The following is a 21,045-nucleotide window of genomic DNA, read 5'->3' on the forward strand; positions in this document are numbered from 1 at the left end:
CTTCTGGGACCTGTGACTTGACCCAGAAAATTGCAGGGAGGGAGGGGCCGCCTAGGCGACCCGAGCGGAAGTGGGAGCTGGGTACCTGTCAAAACTAGGTACCCGCCCCCCCCAAAAAACTACATGCCAAATGTGGCATGTCAGGGGGTCAGGATTCCTTATTCCACTTTTGGGTGGAACTCCACTTTAAGTAATGACAAATTTATTGCTCAATCAATAGGCCCATGACAAACGTAAAAAACTGCTCTTGTCCATAGGTAGTGTACAGGTGTGACAGCTGAATTGGTTAAAGGATAAGTTCACCTTTTCTAACATGTTACATCCGTATTCAGACCGTAACATGTTAGTTCTGCAGCTGCCCCCATGATCCCCACTGTAAGAGCAGACCAGTGTCTGCTGTCACAATTCAAAAAAGATGTGGTCGTGTGGGGCTGTGAATGGAAAACTACAATTATCAGCTGTGGCGGCTGTCGGGTTGTAGTTCTCAATGAACTACCATGGCACTTGAGCGCTGCGTAGCACCCACAAACTGCTGATCATGGGTGCAATGCTTTGCAGACTTCCAATAAAAGAAAGAATAAATGCACATTTTTTCACCTGCAAAAAAAAAAAAAAAAAAAAGAGATGCATTTATTTATTTGAAAAGGTGACCTTTTAATTTTTAGCAATTTTTATATTCTTGTATAATTTGGATTTTGATTGGATTGTGATCTATGTTTGGTGCACTAAAAGATGTAGGGATATTTAAGTTTCTAACTGCATGTAAACTAGACCTTGGCACCAATACTGCTTTGACAGTAGTAAATTCAATATATAGTTTAAAAGATGCAACCTGAGGGTGATTGGTCCACTAGATAGGACTCGCAACAAGAAGTCCCCCTCTGTGTCCCTGAGGAAAGTGCTGGGTATAACCAGGTAATAACCAGGAGAAAGCTCACACTGCAGGTGAAGCTGTCTGTCATAGGAATGTGAGGAGGTGCCAGCAACAACAGGTGACAGTACAGTCTTCTGCAAGTTAAAACGACGTTTTTCCACCTGCAGAAAAAAGGAGATAAAATTTACATAAAAACTTATTTCCATAAATTTACGAACTGTTAACTAAATTTAAAGTGTTTGTTAACCCCCTCCCCCCCAAAAAATATGCAGATCCTGGTCCCTTAAAGCAGCTTACACAGCACAGCGCTTGGGCTGTGTAATCTGCCCCACTCAAACTGTAGAGAAAACCCCTGAACTTGCCACTTCTTGTATGCCCTCTCTAAATAGACCACGATAACCAGGGTAGCTCTGCCCTGATCACTGTGGTTAAAGTGCGTAACTCCGTCATACGCTGTCCCCTTTTCTCTCCTCTCTTCCCCTCCTTCCTGCCTGTCATCCCCCTCTGTGTCTGTCTCCAGCCGCACCCCCTCCCCCCGCCGCTATACTTGTAGAGTAAAACTTAACAATTTTCACTTCCAGGCTCTCTATTAGAGGCTGGCATAGCACACTGTGTCTGTAGTTTTAATAAAACGAGTGTTGTAAATACCTAATTTCAGCTGTGTTCAGGCCGGTCACGTGACTCGCGGCAGCTTTACAGCTATGAGACACGGCTTCTGCAGAGGAGACGAGCGGCCACATGATCTCCCCATCGGACGTCAGAGGGAGATCATGGCCCCTCCCTCAGAAGCAATAGATCAGAGCTGTAAAGTGAGCGAGTGATGTGACCGGCCTGAAGACAGCTGAAATTAGGTATTTACAACACTCGTTTTTTAAAACTACAGACACAGTGTGCTATGCCAGCCTGGCATAGTTTTATATTGATGGGTTAACAAACCCGTTAGGAAGATACAGTGCTCAGCATAAATGGGTACACCCCTTTTGAAAAGTAAGATTTTAATCAATATCTCAATGAACAATGAAAAATTTCCAAAATTCTGACAAAACTGAGTTTTATAGAACATTCGTTTAGCTCATTACATGAAAGCAAGATTAATAATGTAACTTAGATTGCAAAATCTTCAGTTTTACTCAAATTAGTTGATGCAAAAATGAATACACCCCACAACAAAAATTACTACAGCTAGTATTTTGTATGACCTCTATGATTTGTAAGGACAGCACCAAGTCTTCTAGGCATGGAATGAATAAGTTGGTGACATATTGCAATATCTATTTTTTCCATTCTTCAAGAACTACCTCTTTTAGAGCCTGGATGCTGTATGGAGAGTGATGCTCAACTTGTCTCTCCTTAGAATTCCTCATAGGTGTTCAATTGGGTTCAGATCAGGAGACATACTTGGCCACTGAATCGCTTTCACTATGTTTTTCTTCAGAAATGCAACAGTGGCCTTAAATGTGTGTTTTGTCATGTTAGAAAAGTGCATGACGACCAAAGGCACGGAGAGATGGAAGTATCTTCTCTATCAATATAGAGCAGTACATCTGTGAATTCATGATACCATCAATGAAATGCAGCTCCCGACACCAGCAGCACTCATGCAGTCTCACAGAAGGACACTGCCACCACCTTGTTTCACTGTAGGCGCCATGCATTTTTCTTTGTACTCCTCACCTTTACCACGCCATACCATTTGAAGCCATCAGTACCAAAACATTTATCTTGGTCTCATCACTCCAGAATACAGAGTCCCAGTAGTCTTTTTTCAGCATGGGCACTGGCAAATTCAAGGTAGGCTTTTTTGTGCATGGGCTTTAGGAGAGGCTTCCTTCGTGGACAACACCCTTTCATGTCATTCCTCTGCAGTGTACGCTGTATTGTGTCACTGGAAATAATCACCCCAGTTTGGCTTTCTACTTCTTTAGCCAACTGCAGTGAACTTGCATGTCAAATTTCTTCAACTCTTCCCATCAGAAACTTCTGTGGACGGCCTGGACAGCTCTGTGAAATGGTTGCAGTTACATCTTTGTTAAATTTTTGTATTAATTTTGCTACAGTATTCTGACCGATAAGTAAAGCTTTGCTGATTATTTTGTAACCTTCACCTTTCTTGTGTAAACAAATTATTTTTTTTTTTCTCAGGCCTTGTGACATTAGACATGTAGTGTCATTGTAGATAACATGAAATAGGAAGGGGTTTTCTTTAACCACTTCCCACCCGCCATATAGCAAAATGACAGGCGGAAAGTGGTTCTGTTATCCTGACTGGGCGTCATATGACGTCCAGCAGAATAAGCTGGTATTGCGTGCAGCGCAGCGATCGTTGGTGTAGTGTGACAGTCTGACACATCGCATCTCCGATCAAGGTAAAAAGCCTATCATTATGTGTTCAGGTTTAAAGGGATGAGGTGGCAACCCTACCAGGGATGCCCAACCATGACCACCAGGTAAGCTCACTAGAGCCCACCAGGGATGGGCACAGAGTGCCCATTAGGGATGGCACTCTGTGCCCATCAGTGATGCCTGCCAGTGTCTCCTGATCAGTGCTGCCCATCAGTGCCACCTATGAGTGCCCATCAGTGCCACCTATCAGTGCTATATATCAGTACCACCTATCAGTGCCATCTCATCAGTACCCGTCAGTGCAGCCTCATCAGTGTCTGTCAGTGAAGGAGAAAACGTACTTATTTACAAAGTTTTGTAACAGAAACAAAAGAAAAACTTTTTTTTTTTTTCAACATTTTCTGTGTTTTTTTATTTGTAGCACAAAAAATAAAAACCCCAGTGGTGATCAAATACCACCAAAAGAAAGCTCTATTTGTGGGAAAAAAAATATTAAAATTTATTTTGGGTACAGCGTCACATTTGTCATTTAAAATGTGATCGTGCTGAAAGCTGAAAATTGGTCTGGGCAGGAAGGTGTATAAGTGCCCTGTATTAAAGTGGTTAAACAACTGTTTGCTGGACACCTGTTTAATGAATAATTAGACTCACCTGTAGTTGAATTCTTGTTAATTAGGATTTTGTTGTCCAAAATTTAGCTTTGCTCCTAAGACTTTAATTGGGGTGTATTCATTTTTGTAACATGGTCTTGAATGAATTGGTCAGGAAAAATAAATTTTTGTGTGTGCAAATTAACAAATCTTGGTTGCAATCAACGGGCTTCCCTAACTCCAGCGGTGGGTTTGAAAGCCCTGCACTAGGAAAAGTCTGGCCTTGGAGGTCAGATAAATGGGGCAGCCCAAGGAGATCTGGAATGTTGAGTTGCAATGGTCTGGAGTGAAACTGGGCATATAGCACTGCCTTGAAGAAGCAAACCATTAGACTCCCTCAAACCCCTCTTGCAGATCTGAATTGCAAGCTTCCCCTGGGCCCAGAGGTCCCAAACATGAGACTGAAGGGAGAGAAGTTTGTCCTGAGGCAGAAAAATCCTGCATAGGGCCAGTGTCTAGAGTCACGCCTAGGTGCTTCAATCTGCGAGATGCATCCAGCAATGAATTCCCCAGATCAAGCGTCCAACCTATGCGCTACAGAGTCTGCACCCTGTTGGATGTTGGCCAACAGGTACAGGGAGGACTTTAACAGGAGATCATCTAGGTACCGCACAACAAAGATCCCTTGAGTACAGGACAAATCCGGGTCATAATACCTTGGTGAATGCTTGGGGGGGGGCTGGAGGGGAGCCCATGCACAAGCCAAAGGCAAGGGCAACAAATTAGTAATGATGATCGCCCACAGTGAATGGCAGATAGCGTGTTAAGATGGAGGGATAGGAATGTGCAAGTAAGCATCCTGGAAATCTATAGAGGCAAGAACATCCCTTAGATGTAGGAAGGCTATGACCAACCTGGCAGTTATTAATATTATTATAATACAGGATTCATATAGCGCAAACAGTTTACCCAGCGCTTTACAACAGAAGGCCAGACAGTACAATTACAATACAATTTAATACAGTAGGAATCAGAGGGCCCTGCTTGTTAAAGCTTGCAATCTAAGAGGGAGGGTCAAGACATACAAAAGGTAATAACTATGGGGGATGAGCTGATGGAGAAAATAAAAGTACAGTTGTTAAGTGGGGGCAGGATAGGTTTCTCTGAAGTGAAGATTTTTCAGGGATCGTCTAAAAGCGGACAGAGTAGGAGATAGTCGGAAGGATTGGAATAGGTATTTTAGAGATGTTGCGGGGGTTGAGGTGGCAGGCTTTGGATGCTGATTGGATGTGGAGCAGAAAGGAGAGTTCAGAGTCCAGGATTACACCTAGCACCTTGGCATGCGGGGACGGGTTGATATTTGAGCAGGTGATCTTGACAGAGAAGGGAAGGGGCATCTGGGGGAGGAAATATTATGAGTTCGGTTTTGGATAGATTGAGTTTGAGGAAGTGGTGTGACATCAAGTCTGATGTGTCAGTTAGTAAATTAGTGATGCATATGGAGACTGATGGCATGAGCTGCGGGGTAGAGAGAAAGATTTAGGTGTAATCAGCGTAAAACATTTTATTGGAAGCCATGGGAGGCTATTAGCAAACCCAGGGAGGAAGTGAAATCGGGAATAGGAGAGGTCCAAGAACAGAACCCTGGGGGACCCAGACAGAGAAAATAGAAGAGGAAGTAGAGTGTAAATGACACTGAAGGTGTGGTGGGATAGGTAGGATGAGAACCAGTGAAGAGTACAGACACGTAACCAAAGGCGTAGAGTTTTTTGAGAAGGCGTTTCCATACAAAACATTTAAACCTGTGTAGGAACCAGTTTAGTCTTCAGATCCAGAAAGGGCCTGATTCCCTTGTTTTGTAACTGTAAAAATGTTGCAAAAAAAAACACAACAAAAAAACAACAACCTGAAAGCATTTTTTTGGTGGTACAGGGACAAGAGCTGCTGGAAAGCAGCAAGCAGATCCACCCACCATAGAGAAGGAGACAAGTTTGACAGTATGAAGTAGAGAGGATGCAGAGTGAAAACTCCAGTTTGTAGCCCCTGGAAATGGCACTCTGGACCTATGTATCTAAAATTTTCTGGGACCTGGTTGGTTTGAAGGGTCATGTCTTGTTATGAAAGTACATTCCCAACTTAGACTTGGAACTGAAGGACTTGAAGGGATGAAACCTCAGGGTAGAAGTCATACTAACAGAGGTGTATGTCCTCTTTTTCTGGGGATGGAAACTACTCTTGCCCCAATGATCTTCTTGATGCATTTATCCAAGGAGGGACCAAACAGGTTTTCCCCTTCAAAGAGTCATGTGGATGGAGAGAAGACTCACCTTGGGCATTTGACAAAGTGTATATGCCAAGACAGGGCAGCCAAGGAAAAAGAGAGCTTTGATAAGAGCCTCTAACCTCTTGTTTACCAGATCTTCGAACACAGGATTAGCCTCCACAGGGCCATGAAGGTCTTGTTAAGATGAGCAGTGGCAGGACCTACCACAGGAAGCACCCACTTACACAGGAAACTTTCCTTAAGAGGATACTATTGGACAAAGCATTTCGGAGGAGTACAAATAGGCTGCAGATTGACAACATTTTCCAATAGGTCTCTTCAATGAGATTGGACCAAATAATCGATTTCTGTAGAACATGGCTAGTCAGGCACTCCTCAAAATTCAACTGGCCCCTACTGAATCAGCCGAATTTCAATCAGTGTATTGCCAGCTTAAGGCTGATCCAACACTATACAAGGTCAATGTCAATAAGGGCAGCTATGATATCCATCATCTTGGATAAAATCTCTGTTACAGGTGCATCATCCTCATTCAATTTCTCAAAAAGAAATGGATAAATCTCAGCTGCCATCTCCTGCTCAGGTAACGTGTTCGGCTTAAAGCTCAAGGTTAGAGAGGCATAGCTGTGATCATTGCTACAACAAGGCCAGAAATTCTGCCCATGAAATCTGACACTGTGGCAAAAGGTATGTAGACACAGTAGCACCACATCAGATGCACTAGTGGATCATACAGTGCTTGTATTTCCACAGTTTGTCATGTTACAACCAAAAGTATAAATGTATTTTATTGGGGATTTTATGTGATAGACCAACACAAACTGGCACATAATTATGAAGTAGAAGAAATATTATAAATGGTTTTCAACATTTTTTACAAATGAAAATCTGAAAAGCGTGGCGTGCATTTGTATTCAGCCCCTTAAGTCAATACTTTGTAGAATCACCTTTCGCTGCAATTACAGCTGCAAGTCTTTTTGGGTATGTATCTACCAGCTTTGCACATCTAGAGAGTGTAAGTTTTGCCCATTCTTCTTTGTAAAATAGCTCAAGCTCTGTCAGATTGGATGGAGAACGTCTGTTAATAGCAGTTTTCAAGTCTTGCCTCAGATTATCAATTGGATTTAGGTCTGGACTTTGACTGGGCCATTCTAACACATGAATATGCTTTGATCTAAACCATTCCATTGTAGCTCTGGCTGTATGATTAAGGTCGTTGTCCTGCTAAAAGGTGAACCTCTACCCACAGTCTCAAGTCTTTTGCAGACAGGTTTTCTTCTATGATTGCCCTGTATTTGGCTCCATTCATCTTCCTATCAACTCTGACCAGCTTCCCTGTCCCTACTGAGGAAAAGCCTCCCAGAACATGATGCTGCTGGGGATGGTGTGTTCAAGGTGATGTGCAGTGTTAGTTTCTGCCACACATATCATTTTGATTTTAGGCCAAAAAGTAAAATGTTGGTCTCATCTGACTAGAGCACCTTCTTCCACGTTTGCTGTGTCCCCCACATGGCTTCTTGCAAACAAGATTTTTTATTGCTTTCTTTAAACAATGGCTTTCTTTTTGCCACTCTTCCATAAAGGCCAGATTTGTGGAGTGCACAACTAATCGTTGTCCTGTGGGCAGGTTCTCCCACCTGAGCTGTGGATCTCTGCAGCTCCTCCAAAGTTACCATGGGCCTCTTGGCTGCTTCTCTGATTAATGCTCTTTTTACTGGCCTGTCAGTTTAGGTGGACAGCCATGTCTTTTTAGGTTTGCAGTTGTGCCATACTCTTTCCATTTTCGAATGATAGATTTAAAGCGGAGTTCCGCCAAAAAAAAACCAAATAAATTAAAAGTCAGCAGCTACAAATACTGCAGCTGCTGACTTTTAAAAGAAGGACACTTACCTGTCCAGGGAGCCCACGATGTCCTCACCCGAAGCTGACCCGTCCCTCGGTTCCCGGGTGGAGACGCCGCAATCTTCAGTAAGGGATTCAGGAAGTGAAGCCTTGCAGCTTCACAGCCTGGTTCCCTACTGCACATGCATGAGTCGCGATGCGTGTCCTGACTGGTCCCTGCTGTCTTCTGGGACCTGTGTGTCTCCCAGAAGACAGCGGGGGGGGTGGACACGGAGGAGGGGCCGGACATTGCGTAGATCGCACAGTTCATTCACAGAAACGGTCCAGGCTCTGAAAATATCCTGACTATATGGTTGGGATATGCCCAGATGCCTGGACCGACAGCTGGCTCAACCTCTCAGCAAGCCTCTGAGCCAGCCTCTCCCACCCTCTCCACAGCCCAGCACTCAAGTGAGTGCTAAAGGAGCAGAGCAGAAAGCTGGTGACTGACAGTCACCAGCTCTCTGCATCCTGAAGACCAAGAGCTGAGTGATCAATGGTGTTTGATCGCCCCGTTCTCAGTCTTAGAGCCTAGGCGAGTATAAATATTTTTTATCTAAACCCATACTTCTCTTTTAACCCCACCACTCCTGGCTCCCTGCTGCAACCTCGAAAAGTTTGGGAGCAGATCCCACACACCATGAAGTGAATCTAAGGAATGAGGGGCACCCTGTGCTACATGTTTAAAGGGAAGCTAGAGTAACAAGGAATATACCCCAACCTGGCTTCACCCTCCATGATTGTCATAGCCCCGGAAGAATTTTCAGGGACAGAAATCTGCTGCAGGCATACAACGGACCCTGATATGTAAAGCACCATATAGCTAGCCATGCACGTTGCAATATATGCCAAGGGGAGAACCCACAGCAGGATCCAGTGCATGGAAGCAACTCTACTGGCCGGTCCCACATCTTTCATTTGGTGCAGTCTGGGTGAATTCCAACAAGGCAATGATGAGGAGTCAACTAATCTTTAAGCTGTATGAGGAGCCGCAGTGGCTATGGCGCAGCAGGAATCTTGACAAAAGAAGAATAGATATAGATAAATTGATAGAGAGTGCGAGATAAACAAAAACGTCCATAAAAGATGGTAAGCTTCTCTCAATAAAAAGAAAAAGTCAGTCACTTAAAGACACTAGCAAAAAAAAAAAAAAAACCCCTTGGGCAAGCTGGGAGTGGGAGGGGTTATACTGGGTTGTCCCTGCAGCTTTCTTTTTTTTTTGGCAAGCATCTAATCACCTGAAAGTAGCTGCATATAACCAAGTCATAATGATTAAAATGCCTGTATCCTATAACGTACTGTACAATAGCAATGCCAAAATGCAATTATTATTCTTTATTTATAAAGAACCCCACAGTGATTTCTCATGCTTACCTTCCAGACATGAAGTCCAATAGCATACAGGGGAGTACTTTTTGAAATCATGCTTCTTGACTGGTTTCTGCGTGTATCATCGGCAGATGATATTTCACTTTGTGGCCTTTGCATAAGTACCAGATACACCTCACTTTGCTCCCTAACAAACAACCAGAATTTAGGGTTGTCAGTAAAACTGACATTATTACGGGATCCACCTGCAGTCTGACCTTTGACCCAGGAACCATACAACTGTTGAGCGTGGAGCAATGGACAATCTGCAACACAAGAAATGAACATGTAGGTACCATAAAACAAATACAGCGATTGCTGTATATATGATACATCCAATATATTAAAAACATCATTACCAATGTCAGTCATTGTTTTTAAAACATGTAATTTCCTAGTTCACTCTTCTTGGAATACAAGGGAAAGGCCGCTAAAGAAAAAGCATACTAATGTGGAAATGTGGGGTGGGTGAATAAGGCAAATTCAAACTAGAATACTCATCTAATACCTTCTGTAAAAAAAAAAAAAAAAAAAAAAAAAGAAGGATACTCATCTAGTGCCCGTTTTTGTGACACGCAAAATTAAACAATTCCAGACAACATGTGAAATCAATTAGTGAGACCCTAATACTATTTGGTAAAAACTGCAATAAGATTTCACAGAGCTCTTCATATGCAGGCTTGGTACGTGCACTTTGTGTGCTGTGCAACATGTCCCTTTTCTGCTTGATGTATTAGCAGTCGGTTTCACACTTGCAAGGTTGACTTGACTCACTGGTGGCTGCATGAAATATCTTACTGACACATTATGAAAAAGCAAGGAGTCTTAAGAAGATGAATTTAGGACTACCGATCCTGTATTACAACCAATTCTGCAAAAGGTGTTCACAGATCACAAGCAAAAGTAAATGGGGCGGATTCATCTGCTATGCCTGTAAAAAAGCAGTAGGTAGTCTGTTTCTTGTACGCCAAGGTTTATTTTTAACTGGAATGTACTTTAAAGTGATTCTAAAGCTTAATTGTTTTTTTTAATAAGCAGCGAATTATACTCAGCTGCTCTATACAATGGTTATTTACACTGCAGCTCTGAATCTCTTCTTCTGGGGTTCCCTGACGGCATTCCTAGCTCCTCCTCTTCAGCAACTGCTGGTGACATCACCCGGTGACCCCCCCCCTTGGTTTACTTTGGCGGCGGGGCCAAATTACAGCTCTTTCTCCAGCTTTATAAAGTAAAAAAAAAAAAAAAAAAAAAAAAAAAAAAAGGAGCCGGCAAGTACATTTAAATCCGGCAATGACAGTCACCACCGGCAAGTGAGGGAGCCTGTCTGTACACACTGAGCCCTCACCATATACACTGCTCCTCTCTTGCCTCTCTCCTTGCACACACAGTCCCCTTCCTTGTCTGCAGTACACGCACGGACAAACTGAACACTTGTGTGAAAGGAGCCTAATGTTGGGTTCCCCAGTAAGAGAAAGAAGGTTACACCACAATATGTGGCTATCACTCTGAGAACAATACAGCCTGCAAACTGCTTTCCAGCATATTTGCACAATGGACATTCGATAATCACATTAGCTCACCTGTCCAGATGCTTTGTATGTGCTCCATCTCATCCACAGGAAAAGCCATAATAACTTCATTAAACTCTTGCAGAAATTCTTCTTTCTCTACCCAGAACTCCCCATCTTGAAGACCACAAAGAAACGTATCACTTTCTGACTTGTCCATTAAGGCCCATTTATCACTTCTGAAGAAAAAAAACAGCGTAACGCTTACTTTAGAAACTCACACAGTCACCACAGTTTACCTAGCAAAGTTGCTGGTGTCATAAACCAAATTTTATGATACAAACAGTAAAGTGTAAGTTTAATACACAAGTCCTTGCAGCTAAATAGCCATGGGATGCATCTACACAAAGCCTACAGCACTGTGGTCACAGCAGAGGTATGGTGGCTTTATTTTGTGTCAAAATCTGTCTGTGCTTCATATTTTAACACATTATCGAACTATGCGAACAAAATGACTGACTTTATAGGTTACAATCTGTCACAAATTGAGCATCCCTTCCCACTAGGAGCAGAAGCAGGAGAGAAGACTTAGCTGTAGCAGCTGAGAAGACTGTGGAGTAAGCCCAGAGAGCGCAGTGTGCCCACTCATTTAGCGATGATGATACAAGTCCTGGGAAGAACTAAGGCACAGAGTCTACAGTACCGCCTGGTCTCTACCAGAGCTTCTAGGGGTGGAGATGTTATGGTGCAGGTGACACCGAGATTACAGTCCTCTAACTCAAGCAGGCTGCAACTGACAGCAGATAAAAAGTCCTTGTAGCGCTGGTGCACTGGATTGACTTGACAGTAGATAACACACAAGTGTTATTACCTACAGAAGTGTTAGGGCCTGTTCACACCACCACACAGGTACATTCTGTCATCTTTAGAAGAGCATGGGTGCCATTGTTAATGGCACTCATGCATCCAGCAAGCACAGGTGCATTCATGGCCACCAAATCACGTGGAACCACAGTACTAAGCGGTCTGGTGTGGCACGATTTTAAAAAACTGTTCCTGCCATACTTTTTGCTCTTTTCCACACTGGAATAAATGTGCACAGGGTCATCAAAGCAGTATACTGGGGAACACTGGGATCACATGGCTGGATGAAGGCTGGGACACACTAGGAGCACAGGGCTGGAATCACCAACGACACAGACAAGCTGGGGATCATTGAAAGCGCACAGGAGCTGGGTACAGACTGTGCAAGCACTTGAAACACTAGAAGTCATGGAAATAACACTGGGAGGCAGAGGATACCACTTGAAGTCGCAAGGGACCACAGGGTGTCCAGCTGATAGCATGAGAAATGCAGAGCAATGTGCACCAGCCCCTTTAAGCCTGGCCATGGATTTGCTGAGCTGTTGGCAGACAATGATTGGCTGCATGCCAGTGGCTTACACAAGTGAGAAACCCAATGCTGGACCATAAACAGGTGAGTACAATACAGCCTCTGCTTACTTTATGAAAAAACAAAAAAAAGTGTTCAAAAAACATATTTCCTTAATAAAAATGTGCAATTTCTACTTACTTCCTCCCCCACGCCCCACTCCAGCGGCTTCGCCCCCAAGGATTATGTACACATATTAAAATCAACTCATGCCCATACTTTGTGACTCCAGCCTTGATGTCTGTGATTGTAAAGGCATGAAATTCACCCAGATCTCCAGCACCTAAAATACATATAGATTGAGATATTGGCATATTAAAATTTACAAACAAAAGAATGGGATTTTTGTTCACTGTAAAATTCTTTTCTTGAACTCCAATGAAGGACACAAAAAATGTGTGCAAACCTGGTGACCAACTACAAGAAACATCTGACCTCTGTGATTGCCAACAAGGGTTTTGCCACCAAGTACTAAGTCATGTTTTGCGAAGTGGTCAAATACTTATTTCACTCATTAAAATGCAAATCAACTTATAACTTTTTTGAAATGCGTTTTTCTGGATATTTTTGTTGTTATTCTGTCTCTCACTGTTAAAATAAACCTACTATTAAAATTATAGACTGATCATTTCTTTGTCAGTGGGCAAACGTACAAAATCAGCAGGGGATCAAATACTTTTTTCCATCACTAATGATTGGTAAGTTGCAATAGATAACATTTTTGATTTAGGGTTTAATACTGCTTTAATCAAAACATAACAAGGAAGGACCCAGACTTGATAGCGCTGAGAACCGAACTGTAGTCCAACCCTTCTGCAAGAAAGAAATGCTACTGCTAGGGCAAGGGCCCATAATAAACATTCCTGGAAAGCCCACCTAGTGTCACAGAATTAGATATGCTCTTGACTCCCAAAATTCAATGATCTTTTGGAGCCTACGGAGCAACTATCAGGAACCTTACCAAGTCGGCAAAGAACATTTCTCTGAGTCAATTCAGGGCAAGAAATTGCCAAAAGGCCCTCCAGCTAGACTCTGCAAGGCAGAAGTGTAAAAAGAGGAAAAGTCTAGAGCCCACGCTAATCACCAGAGCATCCAATGATACTGGTATAAGACTCCAGCAACTGGAGATAAACCTGTTCTGCATGCAGATGAACCAGGATTTTAGGAGGTCGATATCCTGCATTGGTGTATGATCACGTCACCACTTCCAGATAAAAGCAGTTGGGGAACCCGATCCACCCCTGAAAAGAGCATAGCAAACAGGATTAGAACTGGAGCAAGATCTTCTGTTCTTCGAAGCATAAACAACCACACTCTGTGAAACTCCAAGATGTAGACCAGTAGACAAGAGTTTGATAACAATCAGGGCTCCAGCCATGGCAGGGTGTCGCTCTTTTACCGGAGCAAGAGCTTTTGTTCTCCCCTGGTCGATGATGCACACTGCGTCAACGACATTGTCCACCTAGACTCAGATCATGTAACCTGTCAAGGGAATAATCCAATGATGCAGAAACAACCACATTTCTTTAAACTACAAGATGCAGTCCTGTAGTCTGGAGTTCTCCAACAGTCAGGGCTCTTGCCATTGCAGAGTGCCCCTGCCTCCTCCCTAGCCTGAGAGGCTGATGTCCACAGATAGGATCTTTCATAAGCTGTATAGGAAAGACATCCCTGATTCCAGGGCTGGGGGACTGATCCATAAAATTACCTGAATCTCCAGGGCTAAAATTCTGTCTGTTCAAAAGCTGGGCACACTTGTACTACAAAGCCAGAGTATAGCCCAGAGACAGAAAGGAGTGAGACTGGAGAAAAGGGAAGGTCTTCAAGAGCATACCACAGATCCATGACAGCTAGAAAACTAGGCTAACTCTGGGACTTAAGGCAAAGGATAAGAGATCAGATACCCTAAAGAAATTTCTGGGGAAAAACATTTTGTTCCGAGTTGCCTGCAGACGAAGAGGCTGTTTCAGCATTGATTTCTGACGATTCAGTGATTAGCCAAACCGCTAGGACATTCAGACAATCAAAGGAGATGGTGTTCAAAAGAGCCTGTGCCAACTGCATCCTCCACTAGAAATAATGACAAACAAACTAGGGCAAACAATGGGGTTAGGTCCTTGGTGAACACCCAGGATGCAGGGACAGGATTAGCAAGTTAGTGAGCTGAAAAGATGGGGATCTGTAAGGTACACCTGCCCAACTTCATACTTCATACAGAAGTCAGAATATCCAACTGGGGACAGGAAGGAATAGTAGATTTTGTGGATATCATGCACAATGTTTGCACCTGCAGGGCCCAAAAGGAGGCAGCTATTCCATTTATTGGGGGGGGGGGGGGGGGGGGGGGGACGACACAACCAGGTTAAAAAACAAAAAAACAAAAACACACACCACACACACCTCAGCCCAGATGACCCCAATGAGGCAGAGATGACTGCTAATCGGTGTTGCAATACAGGGGGTAGAAGGGAAGGAGCTGAAGAGGAAGCAGAAGGTGAAAGTTAAAGTAGAAGTCCATGCAAAAACTAAAATCCCTGCATCTATATAGACACTACGGATCTAACACTAACCTCTCTATCCCTGTGAAGAAAAAATGGAGTATACATACCTTTTTGGAAGCCAATCTGACCCGCTCCAACCGGATCCCACGCTAAGCTGTCAGACGCGGCTTCACTTGGGGTGCAGAGGAGACGGTGGGTGCAGAGGAGACAGATGACAACGGAAGCCTCATAGTAACTCTATGGGTGACGTCACTTCCCATTCATTTCACAGCTGCTGTCGTCCGTGTCCTCTGCAGAGGTTCTACCGCTGGAGATCGGCTTCCAAAAAGGTATGTCTACTAATTTTTTTCTTTACAGGGATAGAGAGGTTAGTGTTAGATCCATGGTGTTTATAGATGCAGGGATTTTAGTTTTTGCATGGAATTCCACTTTAAGTTTTAATAACAAAAATGTTGCTTTCTGCCCCTAAGTGCCTGCAGGGAAGCTGCTCAGGAGCCCTGAAGAACTCACAAATGTGCCCCCCCCCCACCCCCAAACCACTTTGGAAGGTGGAAGCACACCTCCATGCCCCCCCCCCACAACCATTTGCAGGTGACCAAAGAACAATGTATGGGAGGCCTAGACCTGCATACTAGATGTAAGAAAATAAAACGTGCAGAGACTGTAAATCTTTCCTTAGGCTTCAAACACTGTGGCAGGTGGGTGCCATTGCTTCCAGTGGCATTATTGATAACATTAAGAGCTGGATCAAAGAGAAATTGTCCCTCAAAGACCAGGCAGGTCAAGCCCTCCTTGGATGCAGAGTCCACAGACCAGCACTTTAACCAGAGTGCTCTATGCAAGCATACTGACAAAGAACCAAGGCTGGGAAAAGACAGATGCTTTCAGCAGGTCAAAAACGGCTTTAAAAGCTCCAAGTATCTGCTCCAACAAAGAAGGATCCACTGCCACAGTTTAGAGATATATTAAGATATTTTGACCATTCTGTCAGTTTGAAAAATTAAAATCAAAGCAATAGGAACGAAGGCCAGAGTCCACCAGTTGTAAAGAGGGTTTCCAACCTCTCATCAGTAGGGTCCACAAATACAGGGGTGTCCTCTACTACCCAACTGTCTCCATGTTCTCGGCCTTTTGGCTAAGATCAAGTGTAGTATCTGTTTTTTCAGTTGCCATGTGGTGGCGCTGTTCTAACTGTCCCTGATCCACGGTGGTGTGTTAGGGGTGGCGGTGGCTATTCAAATCCACTTAGCGTAATGGTAACCTGGACGGTTAGTATCAGGGAGAGCCGAAAGCGGAATGCTCAACGTAATTGAGGGCCGTTAATAGGTCTCCTTTAAAGAAAGCCGGAAGGGAAGCCTTCTGATAGGGATGGAGAACCACTGGGTCTGGCCGAAGGGTCGAGTCCCTGGCCTTCTGGCCTAGATTGGTGCGGTCCTTGCTCCTGTCAGTTTTTCGGAAAAGAACACCGGCCCCCCTTTCCCACCGGGGGGGTGGTTAGTATTTCCCGAATGTAATTAGGTAGTAGCGATGGGAGTGGTGGTGAAGCCCTTGCGTCCAGGGCTCTACCTAAGCTCTCAGAGCTCCAGGCCTTCCTGGTATGGGCGGGGGCTGCACCGGCTTGGCTGTGGGCTGGGGTTGGAGAAAAGCCCATGGTGTATGTGGCCCTGGAGTGGCAGTCCAGGGGTGCCATAATTCTCACCGTGTTGAGGGGCACTATGAGTTTTATAGGCACCTTGGTCACTACACCATACAATGGGGACGGAAAGTATTCAGACCCCCTTAAATTTTTCACTCTTTGTTATATTGCAGCCATTTGCTAAAATCATTTAGGTTCATTTTTTTCCTCATTAACCATTTCCACGCCGATGTACATCCAAACTTTGAGGGGGGATATCGTTGTTATGGCAGCAGCTAGCTGCTAGCTGCCATAACCCCGGTATCCTCGTTTTCGTGCGGCGGTCCGCTTTCTGATAAAAGTGGTCCCTGTGGCTGATTCGCGGCCAGATCACTTTTATCGGAGGCGGGAGAGGGGCCTTTTTGACCCCAGATCTCATATTTAAAAGGTCCTGTCATGCTTTTTTTCTATTACAAGGGATATTTACATTCCTTGTAAATAGGAATAAAAGTGACACAATTTTTTTTTTTTAAACAGTGTAAAAATAAATAAAATAATGTAAAATAAATAATATATATATTTTTTTTTTTAAAAACCCCCGTCCCGACGAGCTCGCGCGCAGAAGCGAACGCATAGGCGAGTAGCGCCCGTATATGAAAACGGTGGTCAAACTACACATGTGAGGTATCGCCGCGACCGGTAGAGCGAGAGCAATCAATTCTAGCCCTAGACCTCCTGTGTAATGCAAAACATGCAACCTGTAGAATTTTTTAAACGTCGCCTATGGAGATTTTTGAGGGTAAACGTTTGACACCATTCCACGAGCGGGCGCAATTTTGAAGCATGACATGTTGGGTATCAATTTACTTGACGTAACATTATATTTCACAATATAAAAAAAAAATTGGGCTAACTTTACTGTTGCCTTATTTTTTATTGAAAAAAAGTGAATTTTTTCCCAAAAAAAGTGCGCTTATAAGACCGCTGCGCAAATACGGTGCAAAAAAAACCTATTGCAACGACCGCCATTTTATTCTCTAGGGTGTTAGAAAAAAAACACATATATAATGTTTGGGGGTTCTAAGTATTTTTCTAGCAAAAAAAACTGTTTTAAACATGTAAACACCTAAAATCCAAAGCGAGGCTGGTCCTTAAGTGGTTTATGTACACAAAGCACCCCATATTGACAGAAAAACACAATTGTTGACATTTTTGCAGATTTATTAAAAAAGAAAAACTGAAATATCACATGGTCCTAAGTATTCAGACCCTTTGCCAAGTATTTAGTAGAAGCACCCTTTTGATCTAATACAGCAATGAGTCTCATGCTTCACTGTTGGGACTGTATTGGACAGGTGATAAGCAGTGTCTGGTTTTCTCCACACATACCGCTTAGAATTAAGGCCAAAAAGTTCTATCTTGCTCTCATCAGACCAGAGAATCTTATTTTTCACCATCTTTGAGTCCTTCAGGTGTTTTTTTAGCAAACTCCATGCGGGCTTTCATGTGTCTTGCACTGAGCAGAGGCTTCCGTCAGGCCACTCTGCCATAAAGCCCCGACTGGTGGAGGGCTGCAGTGATGGTTGACTTTCTACAACTTTCTTCCATCTCCCAACAGCATCTCTGGAACTCAGCCACAGTGATCCTTGGGTTCTTCTTTACCTCTCTCACCAAGCTCTTCTCCCCTGATAGCTCAGTTTGGCAGGACGGCCAGCTCTAGGAAGGGTTCTGGACGTCCCAAATGTCTTCCATTTAAGGAATATGGAGGCCACTGTGCTCTTAGGAACCTTAAGTGCAGCAGAAATTTTTGTGTAACGTTGGCCAGATCTGTGCCTTGCCAGAATTCTGTCTCTGAGCTCTTCAGGCAGTTCCTTTGACCTCATGATTCTCATTTGCTAGGACATGCACTGTGAGTTGTAAGGTCTTATATAGACAGGTGTGTGGCTTTCCTAATCAAGTCCAATCAGTATAATCAAACACAGCTGGACTCAAATGAAGGTGTAGAACCATCTCCAGGATGATCAGAAGAAATGGACAAGCACCTGAGTTAAATATATGAGTGTCACAGCAAAGGGTCTGAATACTTAGGACCATGTGATATTTCAGTTTTTCTTTTTTAATAAATCTGCAAAAATGTCAACAATTGTGTTTTTCTGTCAATATGGGGTGCTGTGTGTACATTAATGAGGAAAAAAATATTAACTCAAAATGATTTTAGCAAATGGCTGCAATATAACAAAGAGTGAAAAATTGAAGGGGGTCTGAATACTTTCCGTTCCCACTGTACACACTTTTGTTCGCACCTGCCTCTAGGGCCGAGCCTTTTGGCTAGGACCAGAGGAATTTTTGATTCGTGGCCTAAGGGCCGGCCATTGTATTGCACAATGGCCACTTTCACTTCCTCTTCTCACTTCCTTCTCTCCACTTTCTTTTATTTACCCGTGTTTGTCACTTTTTTGTATTTTTTTGTTTGATGTACACGTTTGTTACTGTGTGACTGGTAGGGAGTGGGTCCTCGGACCAACCCTGAAAGTCTTGGGAGGGGGTGGGCATGGCCTTCTGGCTTGGTTCGCCCTCTTTCATGGGCTCTCCCTTCGGGGAAGCCCCACCAAGTACTTGGGTGGGTCTGACCCGGCAGATCCTCCAGAAAATGGGGTCCTTCTGGTTTTGGCCAGACGGGCCATAGTGAGTACCTCAGTCCCCGTCTGAACGTCCAGGGAGATCAGAGTAAGGTCCTTTCTTGGGAGGATCATAGTACACCCGTTGCACGTTTTGTGTTTCACCCTTTGTGTGTGTGCACTTCTTTAGGCAACGGGTGGAGTTTTTGGGTGCATTTCACACGCCACTGGCTTTTCAAAAACAAAAAAAAAAAAGAAGTTGTTTCTCTGTTAAGATGGACCCCCAACAAATTAGAGATTGGGTAGACCAGCCTTTTGCAAAACTCTTCCCAAACTGGGGGTGTTCACAAATATGGGGGTGTTTTCAAGCCCCACAAAGAAGACCTCAAAGAATGCGTGCAATGGGAAGGTCTTTGCAGCTACAGGGTCTCTGGAAAATGTGAAGCTAGCAAGCTGATCTTCAGTTTCAAAGTGGTGCCCACTGCATCAAGGAAGGCGAAACAGACTCTTAATGTTTGAGTAATAGCAGCAGACTGCAACTCCTCAACGTTAATCTCATCAGGAATAGATGAGAGCAAATCAGAGTCAGATTCAGATATCGTCACTGCAACTGATGGCTCTGCTGCTGACTGCTAGAGCCATGGCCAGATCAGCCATTGAATTTGTGGGGGAAGGTGCAAGAAATTCTGCAGTCAATGCCTGCCATAAATTGCATGGCCTCAACACAAAATGATATGTCTGGTGGAAAATCCAATACAGCTCACCATTCAAATAACACCATTCCTACAGTAAAGCATGGGAGGTTATGGGGGTGTTTCTTTGTAGCAGGGACTGGAACACTTGTCAGGATAGAATAAAAACGGATCAGGCAAAATACCATCACATTCTCGATGAACATCTGCTACCCCCTGCCAGAAAGTTGTCAATGGGAAGAAGGTTTACCTTCCAACATGCCAATGACCCAAAGCACACAGCAAAAATGACCACACAGTGGTTGAAAGGAGAAAAAGGTGAATGTCCTTGCATGGCTTAGTCAGAGCCCAGACTTAAACCCCATTGAAAATCTGTGGAATGACTAAGACTACAGTCCACAAATGGTCCCCATCAAAATTTAGCTGAACATGAGCAGTTCTGCAAAGAAGAGTGGGCAAATATTGCAAAGTCTAGATGTGCAAAGTTAGTAGAGACATATCCCAACAGACTAAAAGGCCGTAATTAAAGCAAAAGGTGGTTCAACAAAACACTGACATAAGGGGGTGATCCTCTTTCCAACTCAGCGATTCTGTTTTTGATTTTTTTCCTGACATGTTGGCGTTATATCTTTCACTTGGATGTTATAAGTTACACTAGCAAATACAGCTGCAAAGCAACAAAATGTTATTTTAAAGAAGGGCGATTATTTTATACCCCCCAAGCAAGTATTGATCTAATTAGAACTGACAAAGCCTTGTTAATACCTTTACCAACATAGGCGTTCCACTTTATTTAAAGTAGAACTATAAGGAAAACTTTTTGTTCCCCATTTTGAATAGAGCAAGGGAGGGTTATAACCCCTGTCAGGTCTATTTTTGCCATCTGTGGCCCATTGCGGAGATTTCCCTTCACTTCCTGTCCCATAGCCAAACAGAAAGTGAGGGGAAATCACTGCAAATTAAGGGAATCCCTTGGGGACCCTAAGGTCACCAGAACTAGTGTCCCCATTGCAAGATTTCCCCACTATTACTTTTCTGGGGACAACCCAAAATATGGGATTTTCTTTTATTTTCACTTTCAATGATAATAGTAAACAGGACAAATAGAGAGGGTGAATCTCCCTAACAGGGGCACAGACAGCAATAAAAACTGACAAGCGTTCTAATCCCTCTGCACTCTATCCAGAACTCAACAAGTTTTGCCTTTGGTTATACTTAGAAAGAAAGCCTATACTTCATACATAACCCTGGTTATCTGGAGAGGGTTTGGGATTTAGATGCACACCTTAGATCCTATTTGTACTGTGGACTATACTAATATTGTAATTGATGGAGCTTT

The 21,045-nt window shown here is 43.6% G+C and overlaps 1 protein-coding gene and 1 pseudogene across 1 annotated transcript in view; one reads left to right on the top strand and one right to left on the bottom strand.

Annotated features, from left to right (window-relative positions):
• Positions 1 to 21,045, bottom strand: part of CAPN10 (calpain 10) — a 56,199-nt gene that overhangs the window by 17,733 nt on the left and 17,421 nt on the right. Inside the window, exons 5-8 of the mRNA XM_073626549.1 lie at positions 12,422 to 12,563; positions 10,921 to 11,087; positions 9,347 to 9,606; positions 833 to 1,035 (exon numbers count right to left, since the gene is read on the bottom strand). Of these exons, the coding sequence (XP_073482650.1) occupies positions 833 to 1,035; positions 9,347 to 9,606; positions 10,921 to 11,087; positions 12,422 to 12,563 (772 nt within the window). The remainder of the gene's footprint in view (positions 1 to 832; positions 1,036 to 9,346; positions 9,607 to 10,920; positions 11,088 to 12,421; positions 12,564 to 21,045) is intronic.
• Positions 15,897 to 15,977, top strand: LOC141142003 (U2 spliceosomal RNA; annotated as a pseudogene).

Source organism: Aquarana catesbeiana, linkage group LG04, assembly GCF_042186555.1.
Source record: "Aquarana catesbeiana isolate 2022-GZ linkage group LG04, ASM4218655v1, whole genome shotgun sequence".
NCBI lineage: Eukaryota > Metazoa > Chordata > Amphibia > Anura > Ranidae > Aquarana > Aquarana catesbeiana.